This window comes from Schistocerca nitens, chromosome 12 (assembly GCF_023898315.1).
Source record: "Schistocerca nitens isolate TAMUIC-IGC-003100 chromosome 12, iqSchNite1.1, whole genome shotgun sequence".
NCBI lineage: Eukaryota > Metazoa > Arthropoda > Insecta > Orthoptera > Acrididae > Schistocerca > Schistocerca nitens.
The window spans coordinates 192,338,029-192,362,284 of NC_064625.1; the positions used below are offsets into that span (position 1 = coordinate 192,338,029).

Here is a 24,256-nt window from a genome sequence, read left to right on the forward strand (position 1 = left end):
TGTGTAAATCTCTCATTTTAAGCCATTTCCTGGACCAGTGACCTTTTTCTTCTTTCTTTCTTCTTCTTCTTCTTCCTTTTCTTTAAACATAGCACCAACGTCAATACCAGGATGGCTTTGTCTGCATTTATCGCTATTCTCATTACTGTCAAAATGGCAGAATTTTATACGAGGGCTGTTCAAAATGTAAGGTGACTTTTCAAATTGCGCGGACAACGTACATCCGGTTATCGATCTTTTTTTTTTATGTTGGCACACGTCCCGAACATATGTTCACAGTTTCAAGTTTGTTTTTGACAGATAGAAAGGTTAGACGTGTTTTAGTGTGCTCGACTATTTCCGATTATTATAAAAAATAGAGCAAAGAATTTGCATAATCAATTTTTTTATGAAAAATGGAATCAAGTGGTCTAAAAAACTTCAGATGTTGACAGTGGCATACGGTGAGTCTGCTCTAAGTGAGAAAAAAAAAAGTTTACAAGTGGTACAAGCTTTTCCAAGATAGCCGAGATGCCACTGACGAACCTCGCTCTGGGCACCTCAGCACATCAACAACAGATGATAACGTCGAAGCTGTGAAGAAAATTGTTTTGGAAGATAGTCGAATTACCGTAAGAGAAGTTGCTGAGAATGTTGGCATATCGGTCGGCTCGTGTCATGCAGTTGTTTTTTGGATATTTTGGGCATCAGACAAGTGTTAACGAAGTTTGTTTCGAAACTTCTCAATTTTGTTCAGAAAAACCGTCGCTTGAGCATCGTTCAGGAGCTCTTGACTTACGATAATGATGATCCTGATTTGCTGAAATGGGTCATACCTGGTGACGAAACATGGGTTTACGGTTGTGACGTCGAAGCCAAAGCCCAGTCGTCCCAATGGAAAAGCATCCCGGAGAGGCAAGGCCGAAAAAAGCATGCCAAGTCCGATCAAATGTCAAAGTTCTGCTGCTCACTGTTTTTTTCAATCACAGTGGCGTAGTGCATCGTGAATTTTTGCCTCAAGGTCGCACGGTCAGTGAGCGAGCATTACCTTGACGTCCGGAACTGAGGAAAAACGATTCATCGCTTTTGCATCACGATAGTGCACCCGTTCATTCATCGTTGCTTCTGGGAGATTTTTTGGCCAAAAACAACACGACAGTCATTCCTCAGCCACAATATTCACCGGATTTGGTTCCCTGCGACCTTTTTCCTGTTCCCAAAACTGAAGAGACCTATAAAAGGACGAAGATTTTCAACGATTGAGGAAATAAAAACTGCACTGCTGGAAGTACTGAAGGCTGTACCAAAAAGTTCTTATGCGAAGTGCTTCGAGGATTGCAAGAAGCGTTGCCACAAGTGTATTGCATCAAAGGGGATTACTCTGAAGGGGACAGCATGAATACTGATGAATAAATAAATGTTTTTTCATAAAAACATAAAGTCGCCTTACTTTTTGAACACACCTCGTCTATCGGTATCGCACTTTCAGGCACTGTAGTTCAACAAACCTAGAAAAACAGGACTATCTTGGATAGATCTATAACGCACTGTAGCACCGAAACCGCATATTTGCGTGATAAGCATGTATAAATACGAAATCCACCAAATACAGCACTACCTATCTGGTCTGTGCGGGACTATAACTTCGGAAAATGTGAAAGTGAGATTGCGCTGTACGGTGTGCTTTTGTTCTACAGTCTGGGCAGAGGACGCGTCATAGCTTCAACCAATCAGAGTACATTACACGTTATGTAATCAGCCAGTCATATCATCTCATTCTCAACGCGCGTACACACAATCGACGAAAAAAATTGTTAAAACTGAAACACAAATAAAGTGGATAGTCCAGTGTACTGTACAAAACGTACAGTACCTAGCAAAATGCTGCTGTAACATACCTGTAATGTTGAGAAAATTGAAGGCGTCGTTTTCCCCAAAAAGGCACTGAATTGTAGTCGCGACTTGTGTTTGCAACATTCTTCAAAAGACTTCCTGTATCTTAATTCCTCTGGAAGGGTAAACTTTACCCGCTTCAACGAAAAAGTGATGTAATATTTATTTTTGGTTATGTACTCGACAGAACATGCACTCAGTTAGGTAACCCTGGAACTATTTGGCCTTTCTGCCATTTTCTGGAATGGCACCTCTGACGTCCCACTCCATTCTCTCCACGTTCTGTGTGTGGACGGAACGCTCTTACGTATCTATAAAGTTCACTCTGACCTGCTGGAAACCTACAGTGCCAACTAGTGTGCTGTATTAGCTGAAGCAGTCACTCACGATCATCGCTCCAGAGAGGATCTTTCCTTTTATTATTCTGAACCACACTTACTTCACCCCAAATTAAGTGGGCTCAAGGAAACGTTTTTTAGCTCGACCCTCCCTGAATTCCACCGACAGTTTCCTGAGATTTCACGGCCATTGTTGAGTCCTTTTTCGAAATTTCGCTGCGCCAAGTCACAACCAGACTGTTGTATTCCAACTGTACGTAGACCTCCGGCTATACGCTACAGATCAGTCTGTCACCAAAGCCAGATTTTTGCTTAACAATAGTACAGGAAATCGCGAGAAATTCGGAAAATACAGCCAAAAAGAGCTTAATCGCGCTCCTGGAAATCGCGACCTATTCGTAGAACAGTAAAGTACGTGTAACAACAAAAAATACAAAAGTCACAGCTTCACTGCCAGTAAGTTAACCCAAGATCACTAAACCCTCCTAGAATTTACGATTGTAGTTGACGCCAACGTGGTTCCCAACACTTTTAGCAGTACGATCGTCAGTATACGGTGTAAAACAGGACATTTTGTACTTACTTTGTATGTAACAAACCGATGGAGACCTTATAATTGTAATTAATTAGTGCGTAAACTATAAATTATGAGTCCCTTCGAATAAAATAAGGATAGTAAAATTTAAGATGGTTAGTAGTAATGTCAGTCGAGCAGCCTAAGGCGCTACAGTCATGGACTGTTCGGATGGTCCCGGCGGAGGTCCGAGTCCTCCCTCGGGCATGTGTGTGTGTGTGTGTGTGTGTGTGTGTGTGTGTGTGTGTGTGTGTTTGTCCTTAGGGTAATTTAGGTTAACTAGTGTGTAAGCTTAGGGACTGATGACCTTAGCAGTCAAGTCCAATAAGATTTCACACACATTTGAACGTTTTAGTAATGTCAGTGTCATGTGTCCCCTCCCTCCCCTCGTCACCGTCCCCCTTTAATGTTCTAGCATTAAGTTCTGTTATTATGTCCAAGCCGTGACACACCCTCGGGAATCGCGAAATCGAAATCATTATACAGGGTGCGTCAAAAAACTGTATACACACTTTGAAGCGTCATATAAATTTTTTTTCCCGGCCTACAATGTTAAATTTCTGAAAACTTAAAGTCCAATTGGAAAAATAAATGTACTTTGCAAATGTGATTAATGTTCAAACTAGTAGCCTTCAGCATCAATACATTTCTGCGTACGAGTCACCACTGATTCCGTACATCGTACCAAAGTGTCCAATGAGATTTCTGCGCACACGGCCTGAATCTCATTCCAAAGTGTGTTCAGGTTACGTGGTTTACGTTTGTACACCTCATCTTTTACCGTGCCTCGTAAGAAGAAATCCAGCGGCGTGAGGTCTGGAGAGCGTGCAGGAAACTCGATTGGTCCCCTGCCTCCTATCCACTGGCGTGGCACACTGTGATCCAGGTATGCTCGTACGTCCCTATGATAGTGCGGCGGGGCGCCATCTTGTTGGAAATAAAACTCATCATTACCGTATAATGCACAAATGGCAGGGAATATGGGGTCAGCTAGCATTGTTAGGCACGTTTCTCCAGTAACAGTACCTCCAAAGTGGAAAGGCCCAATGAGTCCCCTTGCAGACAAACCACACCACACATTTACACCAGGCAAATTCACAGCCTTTTCAGCTGTAATGTGAGGATTATCTTCAGCCCACTACACACAATTGTGGCTATTGACATTTCCATTGAGTTTCAATTGGACTTCATCCGACCAAATTATGCTACCCATAAATCCCGGTTCACGTCTCACCATCTCCTGAACCCATTCACAAAATTCTAACCTTCTATCTGGATCGTCGTCACGTAGCTGTTGCACCAGCCTCGGAATGTACACGCGAAGCTTGCCTTTCTTCAGAATGCGTTGCACACTACTAGCACTTAACATTCCTCTCACGTGCCGCTTGCCTCGAAGATTTTTGAGGCGAACGCTGAAACAGTTCCGAGACCGCAGTTGTGGAATCATCACTTGTAGCTGTAAGAAGTCACCCTGATCGACCTTTATGCACATCACACACTGTTCCACGAATTTCGAATTTGTCTCGTAGACGTGTAATTGTTAACCTTGAAGGTGTTTCTGTACCATACTCACTTCTCCACTGTCTTCGAACGGCAGCTACATTCTCAAACTTCCAATAACACTTAATTATCTGCTTCCGCGCTTCGAAGCTCAAACGTACGTCCGCCATGTTGCAGTTACTTCCTTGCCACTGCTGCCACCTGTTGAAGAAACATAACATTACTTTCTCACAGATATTTAACCTTGTAGAACGGGAAATAAATTGTCTATGACAGTTCAAAGTGTGTATACATTTTTTTGACGCACCCTGTATATTCGGGATGAAAAAGATTTCTACATACAAGAGTAGCAATGTGATTGCTTACTTGGTGACCGTTTCACATGTCTTACGTCCCAGGGTGAACACATATCTGACGGAAAAAAGCGGAACCAAAATTATATAAGAAGCCATAGTCCTAGTTATTTCTGTAGCTGCTGTATGTATATTAATTTGTGTGTGCGGGCGAGACGAAACAGTCACTCTGCCATTGCCTGATCGGTTCACGTCTTCTGTGCTCAGATTGCGTCAACAAAGCCACATCGTCCAGGCAGTCTAGACATCACACTTTGCGATGCTCGATGCTATTGTGCCGTACTGATGGACTTACTCGCTCATCGCGCAAATGTGCAGTTTCACTGCTGCAGCGCATTGAAGATCTATCCGAGAGACGTCATTGTCTTTTCGGCTTGTTGTGCTACAATGCCTCAAAATCCGATACGGTCTTGCTTGGCAAATCCGTAGTCAGATAACGATTTTGTCAAACACATTCGATCGTTTGTGGGGGCCTTAGCCGCAACATTCTGGTCTTGCACTCGACTGAAAAAACCGACCGAAAGAAAAAATCGACTGGTAAAATATTCAAATGTGTGTGAAATCTTATGGGACTTAACTGCTAAGGTCATCAGTCCCCAAGCTTACACACTACTTAACCTAAATTATCCTAAGGACAGCCACACACACACACCCATGCCCGAGGGAGGGAGGACTCGAATCTCCGCCGGGACCAGCTGCACAGTCCATGACTGCAGCGCCTCAGGCCGCTCGGCTAATCCCGCGCGGCCGACTGGCAAAGTGGTGGTTAAAACCAGTAGATTGTCCCATCACGAATTGCATAATGTTTGAAGTGAAGTGCGGTGTCATGCCTTACGCAAATGGTGCCTAGGGTGTTTTGTTTGTATGTTTCAATTCTAGTTGTAGGGTGCTTGTTTTGTTTATAATATGTTGTCACCGATATTTCCTGGCAGATTTAAACTGTGGGTCAAGTCGTGACTGCAACCTGGGACCTTCACTTTCTGCGAGCCAGTGTTGGGCTTGCTGAGCTATCCGAGCGTGACTCGCGACTTGCCTGCACAGCTTTAGTTCCGGCAGTAGCTCTTCACCTGTGTACCTTGGGCGGTGGCTCGGATTGGTACGTTTACTGTGGTAGATTCACCAAAGTATTCCCCCCCAATGGCTGACAGCGCTGTTGGCAGCTTTCATTTGTGGAGTGCGAACGGGTGCAGGTGAGACAATAATCGACTACAGAGGTGTGGCGTCGCTGGCGGGGAGAGGTAGCCTATAGGGAACGCGTTAAGTGACTGCTCCAAGTACCGGGTGATCAAAAAGTCGGTATAAATTTGAAACTTAACAAACCACGGAATAATGTAGATAGAGAGGTAAAAATTGACACACATGCTTGAAATGACATGGGGTTTCATTAGAACAAGAAAAAAAAACAAAGTTCACAAAATGTCCGACAGATGGCGCTGGACGGCAAAACGTCAGTGACTGCGCATGACAATCGTGTATAAAAGGAGCTGTAATGAGACAGAGAATCAGATGCGCCAGCAGTCGCAGCATGTTGACGTTACCTGAGAAGGCGCTTTTAGTGAAGCTGTATTATCAGAACGGGGAATGTGCTGGTTCAGCGTTACGATCATACCGCCATAGGAAGGGGATTCGAACGGGCACCTGTTACCTGGCGATTTAGTGAAGCGGAGGGCATCTGCGGTGTGGGCGTTTCAAAAGATGGCGGAAGATGACGATTGGTTGAGTTACTAAAATGTAGACTTTCACGGCCGGAAATATCATGTCGATTATAATTATTCGTTTCGAGGAGACGGAAGTACTAGCGGCCACAAGCGGATATTACGAAAGGCTCTACAGGGAGACAATCGAAATCGCTAAACACCCAAATAATTTCAACCGAAAGGAGGAGGGCGTGAATTTAAACGGTATATGGATGCTGGTGTTAAAGAAGATGTGTACCACCCGTCAACTACCGGCTGATGGCAACGGCGATCGACGGCGACGGACAGCGGCCAATTGCACTGACGTTTTCAAAACACGTGACGTCACGCCGCGGCGCGTAAGCGCGCGGACACGGAATTTAGCGGCAGTCAGTAGCGAGCCAGTGGGTGTGTTGGACCTTCCATCGAGCTACGGACCAAAAATGGTTCAAATGGCTCTGAGCACTGTGGGACTTAACATGTGACGTCATCAGTCCCCTAGAACTACTTAAACCTAACTAACCTAAGGACATCACACACATCCAAGCCCGAGGCAGGATTCGAACCTGCGACCGTAGCGGTCACGCGGTTCCAGACTGGAGCGCCTAGAACCGCACGGCCACACCGGCCGGCCAGCTAGGGACCCCCTTGAAGATGTCTCCCGCAGTCGGAGACGAAACGTTGGGAATCGACACAGAATTCATCAACCGACCACGGCATAACATCCCGGATAATTGTAATGGACATGATTGCTTGAGTAACGTGTTGTGGACCGACGAAGCTCATTTCACGCTCCGAGGGTCTGTCAATGCCCACAACTGCAGAATTTGGGCTACCGAAAATCCTAGAACTGTCGTGGAAACTCCATTGCACGACGAGAAAGTCACGGTATGGGTTGGATTTACCACATCTAACATTATCGGGCTTTTTTTCTTCGAGGTGCTACCGTGACGGGTGAGAGGTACGCCGATATGTTACAGAATCGCATCATCCCCAGCCTGGCTGATAAACACCTGCTGGGACGTACGATGTTTATGCAGGATGGCGCTCCACCCCATATTGCTAGACGCGTGAAAGATCTCTTGCGCGCGTCGTTTGGTGATGATCGTGTGCTCAGCCGCCACTTTCGTCACGCTTGGCCTCCCAGGTCCCCAGACCTCAGTCCGTGCGATTATTGGCTTTGGGGTTACCTGAAGTCGCAAGTGATCGTGATCGACCGACATCTCTAGGGATGCTGAAAGACAACATCCGACGCCAATGCCTCACCATAAATCCAGACATGCTTTACAGTGCTGTACACAACTTTATTCCTCGACTTCAGCTATTGTCGAGGAATGATGGTGAACATATCGACCATTTCCTGTAGAGAACATCATCTTTTCTTTGTCTTATTTTGTTATGCTAATTATTGCTATTCTGATCAGATGAAGCGCCATCTGTCGGAAATTTTTTGAACTTTTGTATTTTTTTGGTTCTAATAAAACCCCAGGTCATTCCAAGCGTGTGTGTCAATTTGTACCTCTCTATCTACATTATTCCGTGATTTATTCAGCTTGAAATTTATGCTGACTTTTTGATCACCCGGTAGACGCGCGAAGCAGCTGAGGCGAGCTCTTAGCAGCTGTAGAGCCAAAACATCATGACCACCCGCTTAACAGCGTGTCTGTCTGTCTGTGGAATGCAATACGTCACTGATTCTGCGTGTCAGGGTCCGACAGCTTATTGGTAGGTTTGTGGCTCTAGATATTTATGCACAGGTCACGTGATTCGCACAAATAATGGGCTGCGGATTTGTGTGCGCGGTGGTGGTGCCTAATAGTGACAAAACACGTAGGATTTCCATCACGCGAATTTGGTCAACGAGACATTAATGTGAGCTATAATGCTCCTCAAATTACTGTTGCACGGTTCTGGCTCCGAGATGCGGACAACTGTACTGCAGGAAGATAACGCCGCCATTGGGGAAGACATCTAGCGTGAAGGGATGCAGGTGGTTTGCATTTATCACTGTGCCTTTGATTACTGCCGCAGGTGCTGAGCAAGTGCGGGAGAATGGTCCTACCAGCCCGCATCCGTGGTGCGCTGCACGTTCTGAGCCGCCGTTCACCTCGATGGCGGCATTTGTGGACATGACCGTTGTTTACCAAAAATGTGATTCACCCGAAGAGCTGACACGTTTCATCGATAGTCAGTCGAACCCCGATGGACCCGCGGCCACTCCACATGTGCACTACTGACCATTCAAACTGCTAAACCACGAAGGTGACGTGCTACAGACGCGAAATTTAACCGACAGCAAGAAGATGCTGTGATATTCAAATGATTAGGTTTTGCAGAGCATTCACTCAAGGTTGGCGCCGGTGGCGACACCTACAACGAGCTGGCATGAAGAAAGTTTCCAACCAATTTCTCATACACAAACAGCAGTTGACCGGCGTTGCCTGGTCAAACGTTGTTGTGATGCCTCGTGTAAGGAGGAGAAATGCGTACCATCACGTTTTCTACTTTGATAAAGGTCGGATTGTAGCCTATCGCGATTGCGGTTTATTGTACCGCGACATTGCTCCTCGCGTTGGTCGAGATACAATAACTGTTAGCAGAATATGGAATCGGTGGGTTCAGGAGGGTAATACGGAACGCCGTGCTGGTTCCCAACGGCCTCGTATCACAAGCAGTCGAGATGACAGGCATCTTATCCGCGTGGCTGTAACGGATCGTGCAGCCACGTCTCGATCCCTGAATCAACAGATGCAGACGATTGCAAGACAACAACCATCTACACGACCAGTTCGAGGACGTTTGCAGCAACATGGACTATCAGCTCGGAGACCGTGGCTGTGGTTACCCTTGTCGTTGCATCACAGACAGGAGCGCCTGCGATCGTGTACTCAACGACGAATCTGGGTGCTCGAATGGCAAAACGTCATTTTTTCGGATGACTCCAGGTTATGTTTACAGCATCACTATGGTCGCATCCGTGTTTGGCGACATCGCGGTGAACGCACATTGGAAGCGTGTATTCGTCATCACCATACTGGCGTATCACCTGGCGTGATGGTATGGGTTGCCATTGGTTACACGTCTCTGTCACCTCTTGTTCGCATTGACTGCACTTTGAACAGTGGACGTTACATTTCAGATGTGTTACGACCCGTGGCTCTAGCCTTTATTCGATCCCTGCGAAACCCTACATTTCAGCAGGATAATGCACGACCGCATGTTGCAGGTCCTGTACGGGTCTTTCTGGATACAGAAAATGTTCGACTGCTGCCCTGGCCAGCACATTCTCCAGATCTGTCACCAATCGAAAACGTCTGGACAATGGTGGCCGAGCAACTGGCTCGTCACAATACGCGTCACTACTCTTGATGAACTGTGGTATCGTGTTGAAGCTGCATGGGCAGCTGTACCTGTACACACCATCCAAGCTCTGTTTGACTCAATGCCCAGGCGTATCAAGGCCGTTATTACGGCCAGAAGTGTTTGTTCAGGGTATTGATTTCTCAGGATCTATGCGCCCAAATTACGTGCAAATGTAACCACACGTCAGTGCTAGTATAATATATTTGTGGAATGAATACCAGTATATGATCTGTATTTCGTCTTGGTGTAGCAATTTTAATGGCCAGTAGTGTAATTGACAGTGTTGTCGGGTTAACGTGCGAACACGTAGGGGTGGTCTGCTGCGTAACATCGTGATCGATAATGTACGATGAAACACTTGTGTGTGCACCGGCATTGTGCTCGTTTGGCCGAGACGTCACAGCTCACCACCTATCCTGCCTCGTTCTGTGAAGCGTCGTGGACGTCCAACCGTTTAGTGCCTAGTGCTAGTTTCACTGTCCTTCTACCTCTTTCTGTAGATGCTCGAGACAGTGGCGTGTGAACATTTGATCAGCTTCACCATTTTCGAGATACTCTTTCACAGGCACTGCGTAGTAGTAATCTACCCTTTGTCAGAGTCACTTATCTCAATGGCTTTCCCCATTTGCGACACGTATCTTCGCTACGTGCCTGCCCCACTTACATACTTTTGCTACCACATTGTATGCCCACAACGCCACCAGGCAGCATCCGATGTCGCGGTGGGCAGTGGTTGTAATCTTTCGACTCGTAAGTGTTGTAGGAACAGTGGAGGTGACAATCCGTGCGCAGGAATCATCTCGTGGACGAGGTTGCCGTCACGAACTGTTCTGTAATGTAGCGGAGGTCTGGGAATGTCGGAAGCCAATTGTTCGGCCGACTTAGCGAACCTGTCGAATCTCTCGCCAGAAAATTCTGTTTCTGTTAAATAATATAATAATAATAATAATAATAATAATAATGTAGCAAAAATAATACATCAACAGCTTGCCTTACAACATAAACTTATAAAACAACACGTTCCCACCTACAAGTATGCACCACAAAATGTACTGGAGAATGATGAATACAAATTAGACTGGAACAGAACCATTATAACAGATAAAACAACAACACATAACAAACCTGACATCATACTCACCAATAAAAAGACGAAATTAACACACCTAATCGAAATATCCGTACCCAATACAACAAATATACAGAAGAAGCCGGCCGAAGTGGCCGTGCGGTTAAAGGCGCTGCAGTCTGGAACCGCAAGACCGCTACAGTCGCAGGTTCGAATCCTGCCTCGGGCATGGATGTTTGTGATGTCCTTAGGTTAGTTAGGTTTAACTAGTTCTAAGTTCTAGGGGACTAATGACCTCAGCAGTTGAGTCCCATAGTGCTCAGAGCCATACAGAAGAAAACAGGAGAAAAAATTGAAAAATACATCCAACTGGCTGAGGAAGTCAAGGACATGTGGCATCAGGATAAAGTTGACGTTATACCAATTATACTATCAACTACAGGAGTCATACCACACAATATCCACCAGTACATCAATACAATACAGCTACATCCAAACTTATATATACAACTACAAAAATCTGTAATTATTGATACACGTTCAATTACCCGAAAGTTCCGTACAGTTAAAAGGAAGTCACGCTCGATCGAGGTCCGCGTCTCTTTCCATTTTTAACCAGACATAATGTCTGAGAAAGGAAAGGAATAATAATAACTTTATTCAACATCAAATGGTACACTGCACATGTACAAAGAAACAGTAATGATTGAAGTTATTTGTACAATACACAAGACACAGTCTTCTGAATACGTCATTAATTTACAACAAAATTACAATAAGATGTTCACTGATTTCTATTCACATAATTTCACAAAGCATTTGTTGTTCTTCATGTAAGTATGGTACTCTTCTAATGTGTAGAAAGGGTGTTTCACTAAAAATTACTTAAGCTGATGTTTCACTTTAACTGTAGGAAGAGCCATGACTGCACTAGGCAGTGCATTAGCTAATTTTATACCTGCGTGCTGAGGCCCCTTTCTGTGGCTGCCGATGTAAAATCTTTCTTTATTTTTAGTATTGTACTGGTCGAAATCTGAATAAATTTTTGGGTGCAGTCTTTTCACATGCAATATGCCTTTTAGACTGTATGTGTTTACAGCAGTTAACACCTCGGTTTTTGGAAACAAGTTGCGACAAGATTCCCTATATTTTGCTCCACAGATTATTCTCACACCCCTTTCTTGGAGTTTGGTTGTTGCCCCCCAAATTTCAATACCGTAGTTCAAGCGAGAGGAGAAAAAGAGCACGGTATGCAGTCTTTAGGACTACAGTGTCTCTACAGAACTTGCTAACAGTACTGATTGCAAATATATTTTTTGACAACTTAGTTGCTAGGGAGTCAATATGTGTGTCCCATTTCAGGTTGCTTTGGATTGTTACACCAAGGAATTTTGCACTAGACTCTTTCTTTACCAGTTCGTTGCCAATGTATAATTTAATTTCATTACTCAAACTACTTTTGTTAAACTCCATCAAACATGTTTTACTGGTGCTAACTTTTAAGTGGCTTTCATTAAAAAATTAAACAATTTCTTTTGTCACATTATTACACTTGGCCTCTAGTTCATTACACAATTCCTTTTTACACACAATGGACGTGTCATCGGCATACAGAACAATTTTGGAATTTATAGTACAGTATTTAATATCATTTACATAGATGAAGAACAGAAGGGGGCCCAACACCGAGCCCTGGGGCACGCCATATTTTATGCAAGCGATCTCTGATTTGTAGACACCACTTTCCGTTTTAAGCAGAACAAACTGTTTTCTAATGCTCACATAACAGGCCATAAGCAGTGCATCTAATGCCCATGTTCCGTAGCTTGTCTAATAGGATGTCAACATTTACACAATCAAAGGCTTTTTCCAGGTCTAGGTATAAAATTTGAAGTGACAGACTGACCAGTAGTGTAACCTGAGACCTAGGTTAGATTGGAAGATGATAGTCTGATTGTGCATTGGCAAAGCCAGTGAATGTGATGGCTTTCTTTTTGTATACTGTATTGTGCATTCCAGAGTTAAATTTACGTCACTGGTGAAGACACTATTTTCTTACAGTGGTGATATTTTCAAATTTTCAGTACATCTACATCTACACCCATACTCCGCAAGCCACCAGACGGTGTGTGGTGGAGGGTACCTTGAGTACCTCTGTCGGTTCTCCCTTCTATTCCAGTCTCGTATTCGCAGAAAGAAAGATTGTTGGTATGCCTCTGTGTGGGCTCTAATCTCTCCGATTTTATCCTCGTGAGATATATGTAGGGGGGAGCAATATACTGCTTGACTCCTCGGTGAAGGTATATTCTCGAAACTTCAACAAAAGCCCGTACCGAGCTACTGAGCGTCTCTCTTGCAGAGTCTTCCACTGAAGTTTATCTATCATCTCCGTAACGCTTTCGCAATCACTAAATGATCCTGTAACGAAGCATGCTGCTCTCCGTTGGATCTTCTCTCTCTCTTCTATCAACCCTATCTGGTTCGGCTCCCACACCGGTGAGCAGTATTCAAGCAGTGGATGAACAAGTGAATTGTAACCTACTTCCTTTGCTTTCGGATTGCATTTCCTTAGGACTCTTCCAATGAATCTCAGTCTGGCATCTGCTTTACTGACAATCAACTTTATATGATCATTCCATTTTAAATCACTCCTAATGCGTACTCCCAGATAATTTTTGGAATTAACTGCTTCCAGTTGCTGACCTGCTATATTGTATCTAAATGATAAGGGATCTTTCTTTCTACATATTCGCAGAACATTACACTTGTTTACATTGAGATTCAATTGCCATTCCCTGCACTGTGCATCAATTCGCTGCAGATCCTCCCACATTTCAGTACCATTTTCCATTGTTACAACCTCTCGATATACTACAGCATCATCTGCAAAAAGCCTCAGTGAGCTTCTGATGTTATCCACAAGGTCATTTGTATATATTGTGAATAGCAACGGACCTATGACACTCCCTTGCAGCACACCTGAAATCACTCTTACTTCGGAAGACTTCTCTCCATTGAGAATGACATGCTGCGTCCTGTTATCTAGGAACTCCTCAATCCGATCACACAATTGGTCTGATAGTCCATATGCTCTTACTTTGTTCATTAAATGACTGTGGGGAACTGTATCGAACGCCTTGCGGAAGTCGAGAAACACGGCATCTACCTGGGAGCCCGTGTCCATGGCCCTGTGAGTCTCGTGGAGAAAAGCGCGAGCTACGTTTCACACGACCGTCTTTTTCAAAACCCGTGCTAACTCCTACATAGTAGATTTCTAGTCTGCAGAAAAGTCATTATACTCGAACACAATATGTGTTCTAAAATTCTACAATTGATTGATGTTAGACATATAGGTCCATAGTTCTGCACATCTGTTCGACATCCCTTCTTGAAAACAGGGGTGACCTGTGCCCTTTCCCAATCTTTTGGAACGCTACGCCCTTCTAGAGACCTACGGTACACCTGCGTCGGATGGCATTAAAAAGAACAGCATTCCTGACTCTCAGTGCCAATGAAGATCGTGTGACGTCATCGGAATTTATTTTGCAGTGTTTTTGTTTTTTATTATGTGAGCTGTCAGTTATTCCTTAAGGCACGTATCTCTGCCACATCAATGACGTCAGCGATCTGTTCGCTCGATATCACACTGTTAACTTATCCTGAAATAATTTCAGCCATAAGAAATGATTTCGAAGACAGTTGTCAAATAATGTTGGCATGTCGTTGCTTTTATTCGTTCCATTAACACAGTGGGAAATAGCTGAAATCCGTGTGAGTGCGGGTTTGTAATGCTGTTTTTGTTTTTTTGCAGTGCCTGCAAGCATATCCGACAGACGTCCACTAGACAGCTCCTCACCTCCACCGGAGCATTCCGCCTCACTGTGGTCTGACTGCTGACTCGACAGTGAAATGGGTTCCAAGTCTGAGCACAGCGGAGGACGCCACGCGGGTGGAGGCGCTGCAGCGTGCCGTACGAGCATTGACGACTTGCCCGAGGAGATACTGATAAAGATCTTCTCTCACTTGTCTTTCAGCGAGCTAGTGGACGCGGTACGGAAAGTGTGCCGTCGTTGGAGAAAGCTGTCGCGAGATTCGAAGTTGTGGGCTGACAAGGAATACCATGTCGGGTAAGGAACCTGCTGATACGTAACGTTCTAAAACTGACGTGGGAACTTCGGATGTGAGCACACTGTCGGCACAACTTAGATCATTCTGCTTTTGTATTCAAAATGAGTTCCACTTTTAGAATCCTGTAAAGGAGCTAAGACGTATTTGAGTTTGGTATATTTGTTAAATTGAGTGTGTCAGCTAAATTGGATAGTGGCATTTGGTGCATAGGTGCTAGTAGTAAACTGTCTTCTTTTACTTCTTCATTAGTCTTGTACGCTGTTGTGTTTGTGAACTAGGGTATATGTCATATTTTTACCTTTCTTTTCTACCCCTTTACTTCTGTATGTGAGAATGTACCCATTCATTTTTTCTTGCCCTCATTTTTCCCTGATGGACTGTCAAAACATTCCGAAGATCCGTGACTGTCTCTGCCGATTAAATATGTTTCTGCCCACCACCAGTTCCACCGGTTGGTAGGACATTCCGAGGCATCGAGGGATCACCAATTTAGTATTGGAGGGCAGCATGGAGGGTAAAATTGGTAGAGGGAGACCGAGAGATGAATACACTAAGCAGATTCAGAAGGATGTAGGCTGCAGTAGGTACTGGGAGATGAAGAAGCTTGCACAGGATAGAGTAGCATGGAGAGCTGCATCAAACCAGTCTCAGAACTGAAGACCACAACAACAACAACAACAACAACAACAACAACAACCAGTTCCTATTGTGCTCCGGCGTAAAAGTCTACGATAGGGCCTGTGGTGTACTTACGTGTTTAATGCAGTAAACATTTCTGTATGTTTTTCCCACATTACATTTTCATCTATCCGTACTCCTAAAAATTTAGTGTCCTGGGTTTTCTTTATCTTACACTGCCCAAGTTCTGTTGTTATGTGGTTCCTAGTTTGTTTTATGTCTGAAGTCTATCGAAACTCTTTGTTTGTCATTCACAATTAAAATGTTATCCCTAAAGAATACGTTTCATTCTTCTGTGCTACTGTCACTGTCTCCCGAAGGCCTGCAGCATCATTCGTAGCTTTAACAGACAGATTGGTGTCATCAGCAAACAATATTGTACCTGCTGCTGATACATGGGTTGGCACGCCATTTATAAATATGAAGAACAGCAGTGGTCCCAGCAGGCAGTCTTGTGGCACCCCGTATCCGACTCTGGTATTCTGATGAGTAAACTTTCCCTGTATCTCGACCATTTGGTGCCTGTTACAAAGATAAGATTTGAACCATTCATATGAATCCCACAACATAGCAATATCTCTCTCTCTCTCTCTCTCTCTATTTCTTCTTTAAAAAATACGTAAGACATGTTGTAGACACCTCCCTATCCTCCCCTCCGCCATGATCAATTATATAATGAACTTTTCTCTGATCGGGAACTCTTTGAGGCTCTTGACACATCAAACAGTGTGGCCTCAGGCCCTGGTTCAAATCATCATCCAACATGTGAATGCTACTCAAACACACCTATCTACTCAGAGTCTGAAACCTTATTTGGCCAGAAAGTGTTTTTGCTTCATGGGGTCGACATAGTATCCCTATCCTTAAACCGGGCAAAATCCAGACATCTGTCGACAGATACTGACCGATCAGCTCCATCAGTGTGCTCCGAAAACTGTTCAGAAAGGTGGTAGGCCGACGGTTGTTCCGGTTTCTCGAATCGCCGCGCCTTTTGTCCCCCAGTTTGCAGGAGGAACGATCCTGAGTTAACCGTGTGGTTAGGTTGGAAGCGGCAATCTGCTGGGGTGTTTCTAAACGGTGAAGTCTCACTGGAGCCTTTTTCACCTCCACGAGGCATACGACACTGCTCGGCGTCATCACATTTTACTTAACCTAAACGACAGGGGCTTTCGAGACTCCCTACTGATTTTTATTTGTCGGCTTTTGCTCCACTGATTTTTTCGTGTTACAGTCGGTACACCACTCGGCGCTGCACAGGTCCAAGAAAATGGCAGGGCTCCGTGCATTTCACAACCTGTCGTACTTCTCGTCACACTCGCATCGTGTCAACTTTTGCGTTTGTAACAGCTCCCAGTCTGTAGCCTCGACCGAACACCGATTTCGAGGTGTATCCACAGAGCCTCCATTTGGACCCTTTCTCGCGACCTCCAGTTCTCTTTGACAAAAATGTGAGACGTGCGTTTGTGTCGTCGTACCGCAGTCTGTCCGGATCCGAAACTCGACTCGTGTACTTAGTGCCGGGATGTTGTTGCACAGTCTCGAGTTTTGCGACTCCTCTCTGATAAAAAGCGGACACAGCTGTCCCGTATTTGTTAACTGAACAGTAGCCCGCACGCGTAAGCTTAAACCTCTCCACTTCCTCGCCCACACCTCTCGGGGAGAAAATCGTCCTACTCGGCCTAACTCCGTACGTACTGGGCCACAGTTTCCACCTAACTGGACTGTGGTCACCAGGTTTATGCTTCGGGGACACCTTCAAATTTGAAATGACTGCACCCAGTCTGTCATCGTCACTGGCACCAGTCCACAGCTCGTGGTACAGTGGCTGGCGATGCCGTGTCCCGGATTCGATGCCCGGAGCGGTTGGGGATTTTATCTGCACGGGGACTGGGTGTTTGTGTTGTCCTCGTCATTCCTTCGTCATCGTCATTTGTGATTGTGGTTAGATTGGCTCGTGTAAAAATTGGGACTTTGTGCGGGCGCTGATGACCGCGCGGTTGAGCGCCCCACAAACCGATCGTCATCAGCATCAGCATCATCATCATCATCAGACTACTTCATTGAGACTACTTCTTTTGACACTCTGTGATATAGCATGGTTCTCCTCTCCCATCTGCTAAGTTTTGAATATCTGCTGATAGCAAATTTTTTTTCTTTCCTATAATTTTCTACCACGTTTCCAGTACTGTTTTGTAAGTCATACATGGCACATATATTGCTTTTCCAGGGGTGTAACTGGGCTTTCTCCATTTAGCTTTGTCGTTTAGTTTATTCTTCTCCCTACGCTGATTGCATTGGTGGCATCAGTTTGGCTGTGGAAGGTGTCGATTAAGTATTACAGTCGATTGTGGTTAACACTATAGTTCGATACGTGTGAAACTTGGTGAGCTAATCGGCACAATTTAATTTAATGACCCATACCGACAGAATGCTGAGCATTCTGACTTTTCTGGAAAGGACTTTAAATTACCAGAAACTGAGTGACAAGACAGTTGACATTCAAATACATCAGCAGCCCCATCTTCCATTGCAAATTTCATCATAGCTACTGTTAGATTATGACTTTTGACTACTTATTTTTGTGTGTAAAATGATATGCAGTATTGATTGATTGACTTAATAATTAATACTTTCATATAATTTACCCTAATTTGCAGGATGGCACTGATGCATGTAAATAAGGGATCTACATTGTGTGAAAGTAATAGCACCCACGTATTTTCCTAAATTTCTGACCAGCGACATTTTCTGTAAGCCAAAATCATGTTAGTTCTTGTAATATAGGAAAATCAGAAAAATCCGACCTAGCCATTTTCAAACCACAATGTAGCCTCCAAAATAACAGTTTGTTCTTGTGCCAATCTACAAAGAGTCAGACATCACCCAGAATTGGCAGTCGGTTGTTTGAAAGCTCGCGAGTAAGACCTATGTCGGGAGCACCCCCAGTGTCGATTTGTGCCACTACTACGTGTGTTCGGCGAGCAAAAATATGTGCACCGCACCGACAACGGGAAAGCTCGAGACTTGCGTGCGTAATAATTTTTAAATGATTTCTGTAGCCTAAATTAATGAACATCTTTACTAAACTGTGTTGTGATTGAAAAATGGTAGGAAATGATGTAGTCACCGAAACTACCGATTGTTGCATACTGAAGGTCGTTACGGACTGGATTGAGCTACCGAAGTGTAATCTTTTCTGTAATAAATTACTACAGGGTTGTGTTAAAAAGGAACTGTGACTTTTTCGTGTAAATACGGTCTGTATTTTGTACCACAGTCAAACAATTAACTTCACCACTGTTATTGTAGATGTCGGTCTGGTTCTGTGGGCTAGTAAGTTTTTGTAATTGATAAACTGGTCACTGTTCTTAACAGCTGAACTTAGTGAAGAATGCACGTTTGTGTGTTAATGCAATCTAGATTATATGTACAGTTTTGAGTAAATGCCACCCCTCACTCACTTGGACTTTCAGCTTCACAGTGATAAAAGAGCGATGATGCTACTGAGGAAAGAACTGCAATAAGCAGGTCAGTTCTGCTGAAGCGGAGGACTTACCTCTCCGTTTCTCACAGTACCAACTCCAGCTCACTTACACAATCGCTCTCAAATGTTTTCCTAATTGTCCAACTTATCAGATTCTTCTCAGATAAGGGGCACCAATCCACCCACCCTCGGGAGTGATTAACAGTCGGAATGCACCTGGAGGTCCCCCACGTAACCTGCTCAGAATGTGCACACAGTGTGCTGCCCCCTCCGTCGGCACCCGGACCACGAGTTGAGACCGCCTTGCATCATCCCTGTTGTCTTTCAGTGTCTGTTTTTGTCAGTTCAGCAGGAGTGTCAGGATGTTAGTAGCTCTGAAACCGCGAGTAAGGCAGGATATGCTTTACGCCTCCGGCTAACCCTTAAAAAAAAAAAAAGAAAATGCTACCAGGAACATCTAGTGTTTTTACTGCAGAGCTGATAGTCGTTAACAGAGCTTTAAGTTTTGTAAAACACACTTCTGTTGATGAGATCTTAATTTGTAGTGATCCAGTGAGCAGTCTCCGGGCTACTGACCGATGTTACTTTCGTCACCTACTGTTTACGATCTTCTCCGTGACGTCGGTTGCAGTGCCTGCTCAGTTGTCTGTCTCCGGGTCCCGAGTCCAGGGAATGAACTGGCTGCCTGTTTGGCTGGAGAAGCGATTACCCACCCGACATTCACATAGACAGTAGAGTGTGGAGATTTGCGGACCTCTGTTCACTCACAAATAGAACATCTGGTGAGCTACTGTCCCCTCTGACAAACTCTACACTATCGAGGAGACTGCTGCTGTAATGAATCTCCTAGCCTATGTAGCTTCTGCGTAGGTCGTGCCAGATGAACGCGCAGTCGTGTCTGACGTAAAGAGCCGTCACGTCCTCACAAAATGGTACCTTTATATGGCTCTCCACGGTAAGCACGGTCTTCCGGATTGTTCACCTCTAATGTTGGCGGACGGCGTACGGTCAGTCCGGGTGGTTTTGAAGTGCTTTTGGCACGGTGCGGGATGGTTTGGCTGGTTCTGTGGTATTGTCAACACCACCGTCTCTACCAGCTGCCACGGTCGTACCTCTCCTACTCTGTTTTAATCACTTTCAGGTGTAGTTTGCCCTTTTTTCTGACATACCCTATTTTGTGTTTTAGGGGTAACACTCCATTGTAGCCGAGACCTTCATTATTTCTTACCCTCCGTACTAGCTGTTGACAGAGTATCTGCTTAATAGGTTTTCACGCTTCCCCCAGGATAGTGGGTGCTGTTCCTCTCTTTAAGACTTTGACTCTCCAGAGTGGGGTGGCCGAGGGAGGGGAGACTCCCACCACACGCGGAGCCCCGAGCGACACTCGCCCGTGCCCACCCACCTGCTGACGTCACTGCTACTCTCACCTTATTTTCTTGTCGGCAGCCCGTCTGATGTTCGTCACATTTATAGGTTTCTGACTTTTGCTATTTTGAATGTCCTGGCTAGGTCGTCTTCTTCCTCTGTAACTCGGTCAGCCCTTTATGTGGTCGGTGGGGATCGGATAGGAGTGAAGTTTCTGCCTCCACAAATGGGTATGGGGAGAGCCCTCGTGTGCTCTTAGAATTTTGTATCTGCCCAACCCGTAGACATTTACCTCTCTTTAAATTATTTCTCAGCTAAGTGACAGAATGTCTGCAAGGTCGCCACAAGCTCTGGAAATCGGGGAATATCGGGGAATTTTAAACACGTCAGGGAAATTTGAAAAAACCACTAGTAATACTCGTTTTTGTCTCGGTATGTGAAACGGTCTGTTTACTGACGTGTGGTGCACCGCCGCTGGCCGGGTGCAGCTGAGCACGTGCGCCTCCTCCCTGCTCCCTCACGACTGCCGCTTCTCTTCTCCCCTTCCTACCGCTCCCCTCAGTCGGCAGCCAGCGCTGCCGACACTTCTTGCCGCCAGCCTAGCAGCTGCCGACGAGAGGCGTGGAGGCGTGAGGAGTGGTTTGTTCGGATCTGACTCTCAGAGACTGTAGACGCAGTGGCCGGAGATGGCAGCCCTGCGTACGTGAGTTGCGTCTTAGTGATTGTGTGAATGCTTGTGTGCTCTCGTTTGGTTGTGGCTCAAAATTTAGTTGTGAGAGTGTGATTGTCTTTTTTACGTGCCCGTCTGCGGTTCGGCGATCGTCTTTACGGTGACTCACTACCTGTCCTCACTATTATCGATTCTCGGAGTGTTCGCACGGATCGATCACCGTGGCCTCGTTTCGTCGACGTCCTGTCTGTGGATTCCCACGAGGACCTAAAACTGCAGGCCGTTTCTGTGGGTGTCTCTAATGTGTCGGGCCTGCCGTTCAGTTTCCACTAATGTGCGGGCCCTGCCTGCCCGATCTAGCCCCACTGATCTGCCTGCAGGCCGGATCTGTCTGTGTGTGGTGCGATGCAGCAGATTTTCGCGGTTTATCCTCGAACCCGGGACTGCGGTGCTGCTGAGCAGGCCGGAGGCCGTGGGCAGTGGATTTCAGGAATTATGAATGTCTCACCACAAGTATGTTGCACAGTGCGGCATTTTGTAGACGTTTCATTTGTTCTAGTACATTTTGGCACCTCAGAAGTAGTTCATATATCAGAAAAATTGTGTTGGTTGCTGGCAGCTTGTGCACTATGTACTCGTGTATTTGTCCAAAGAAAAGTCGCATAATACCCGTAAAATAATAGATGTAAGATGTTATCAAAGAGTGGAACCGACCTTTTATTGGCAGCCACCGACAGTGCTGGTCTACACAATTCGTCCCCATCTTACACACTTCTTTCGAGGTGCCTACTTTTTTCTGACGTTATTTATGAAATTGGTGAAGGTATTTTAAATCTCTTTTAACTCCAAGGAAATGCGTATTTTTGTCACCAAAAATGTTTCATTTTGTCGAAATAAATTAATATCAGTGGTCTTAATGAAACACACATACCATTTGGCTTGCTTTCTCTATCTAAAAACAGTTTATTACAAAAGATGTTGAGGTTATTACTAAAGATTTTTGCTCACATCAGGAAACGCCATCTGCTTGCAAGGTTTTTTTTTATATATTTCCTCATTTACACTACTGTCTCTTGTACCGTAGCTGCAAAGACAGATTGTCAACTTATGTCTTCATTTTCACCCTTGAAATCTCAAAATTTGTCAGGGAAAATGCTAAAACTTGTCTGGAAATCAGGGAAATATCAGGGAATTTCACTCAGGGAAACTTGTGGCAACCCCAGTCCAATACCTCGCCACGAGTCCCTCGAACCTCACCGACCGACCGACACATTTCTTTGCGGTGTCCTGCTTCTGCAATTGTAACCTCTTCACATTTTCAACTGTGCAAATCTGAGCAAAGGAGATTGCAAAAAAGCTGACAGTTGCCAGGATATTAGATATAAAACCTAACATCCGAGAAGAAATACGTAGTCCTAGAATCTATAAATTTCGGTACCACTTTGCGCAGTGGACAGTGACACTGTGTAGCATTAATTGTCAATTCACGACGTAAACTCTCGAGCCTAAGTTCGAATATTCGTGCGAGTTGCTCTTTCCCTGTAGCAGAATTAGTGTAACACCGTTTTTCTGCGCAAATCTGTTTCCGATCGGTCGCACGTCGAATGACACCCACTCGGCAGGAGTAGTACTTGAAAAACGGCATTCGGTGAAATCGAAAAAGTGTACGAGCACTTTTTGCAAAGTGTCAGTTGCACCCAAATAGTACTACTTTTACTGCAACAACAAAAGTAAAGAACATTAACAGTTTGTGTTACAATCGCCCGGTAATGACGACAGTCGTGTGCTGTGATCTCGACAGACCTCTTAGCCACTTGTATGCGTCGTGACTAAAATGCTTGTAATGTAGTTGAGAATTGAGTTTTTTTATACAGGTAACCTCCTCAATTCTCATATTTACTATTGTAACTCAAAGCATTAAACTTACTAAGTATATTTTTCACTCTCAAAATTAAATACAACTCGAATCAGTCTGTAGTTTGCAGTTGTAGTGTACAGAATGTAACGATAGCACTAGTGCGACTTCCTGTTAAGTTGCAGCTGTGTGCCGGAGTGGGGCCCACTGAGCAATCCGAGCACGACTCGCGACTCACGACCCGTCCTCACAGCTTTACTTTTGCCAGTTCCTCATCTCCTACCTACCTAACTTTACACGAGTTCTGTCACATTCCTCGCAGTCTCCACTCCCTAAAGAAATGATCGTACCCAGAAATGGCTCAGCTGTTGCCTAAAACGAAGTTTCCGCAATGAATTCTGACTCTACTGTGGACTGTACACCGATTGGCAACTTCCCGGCAGGTTCGAGTCTCCGTCAGCCGCACACTTTTAATCTGCCATTAAATTTCCAATTGGTGCACACTGTGCTTAAGGTTGAAAATTCATTTAGAGCAACAAAACCACACAAACTGAAAAAAGAAAAAATGACAAATGACAATAAATTAAAAGCACATTTTGGTCTCGCTGAAACTTTCTCGGCAGCAACAGTACTTAAATACCGAATTACGTAAAACCGCAATAACAGTCCGACACGTTTTCATTAAACAGTCACAGAATAATTAATTATGTAGAAAGGCTCATCTCCACTTACTTTTTTAAATAAAATTCATTTATGTATGTTAATGAGATACAGTGATACATGTTAACTCTAACAGCAGTAGTGCGAAACAGAGCTCTTGTTTTATTCGAGTTTATTTGACCTGTCTCGTATATAAAATTTTTCAAAAAGAAGCAGATACATATGGCTAAATTGACAGTGAAATTAGTCTATTCGTAGTACACATATACAGAAACAATTATTGCTACACATGATCTTTGTCTTGTCATGACAACTGTATCACCACTGGAATTAGTTCACAGTGGACAAGTGACAGATGCTGCATCTGACATACCCATGACATGCATAATCACAAGTGATTGTCAATAAAAAACTGATAAGATAGGATAAAGTCAGAATTTTGCTTAAAACTAAAAGTATAAAATTTATAGCTGATGTTGTTGTTGTTCGTGCCTGTTACATATAATTGACTTTGTATAAGGTTCTTGTAAAATAAGTACAAAAATGAAAGAAAAAACTTTAGTAGACAGTCTCCAAAAATTTGTGCTATGCACAAAGGAAAATAAAAACTGTATTTGAATTTCAGCTCCATCTCTACTGACCTCATTGTCGACAGTAGGTTAAACGCTAAT

At 44.5% G+C, this 24,256-nt stretch overlaps 1 protein-coding gene across 5 annotated transcripts in view; it reads left to right on the plus strand.

Moving 5' to 3' along the window:
- Positions 1 to 24,256, plus strand: part of LOC126215355 (F-box/LRR-repeat protein 17-like) — a 110,425-nt gene that overhangs the window by 19,068 nt on the left and 67,101 nt on the right. For 4 of the 5 annotated variants that reach the window (XM_049942043.1, XM_049942047.1, XM_049942046.1 and 1 more), the window contains exon 2: positions 14,557 to 14,872. In XM_049942043.1, coding sequence (XP_049798000.1) covers positions 14,655 to 14,872 — 218 coding nt within the window. In that variant the 5' untranslated portion in view covers positions 14,557 to 14,654. Of the gene's footprint in view, positions 1 to 14,556; positions 14,873 to 24,256 lie in introns of those variants that run through there. The other variant, XM_049942045.1, reaches the window with a different exon arrangement.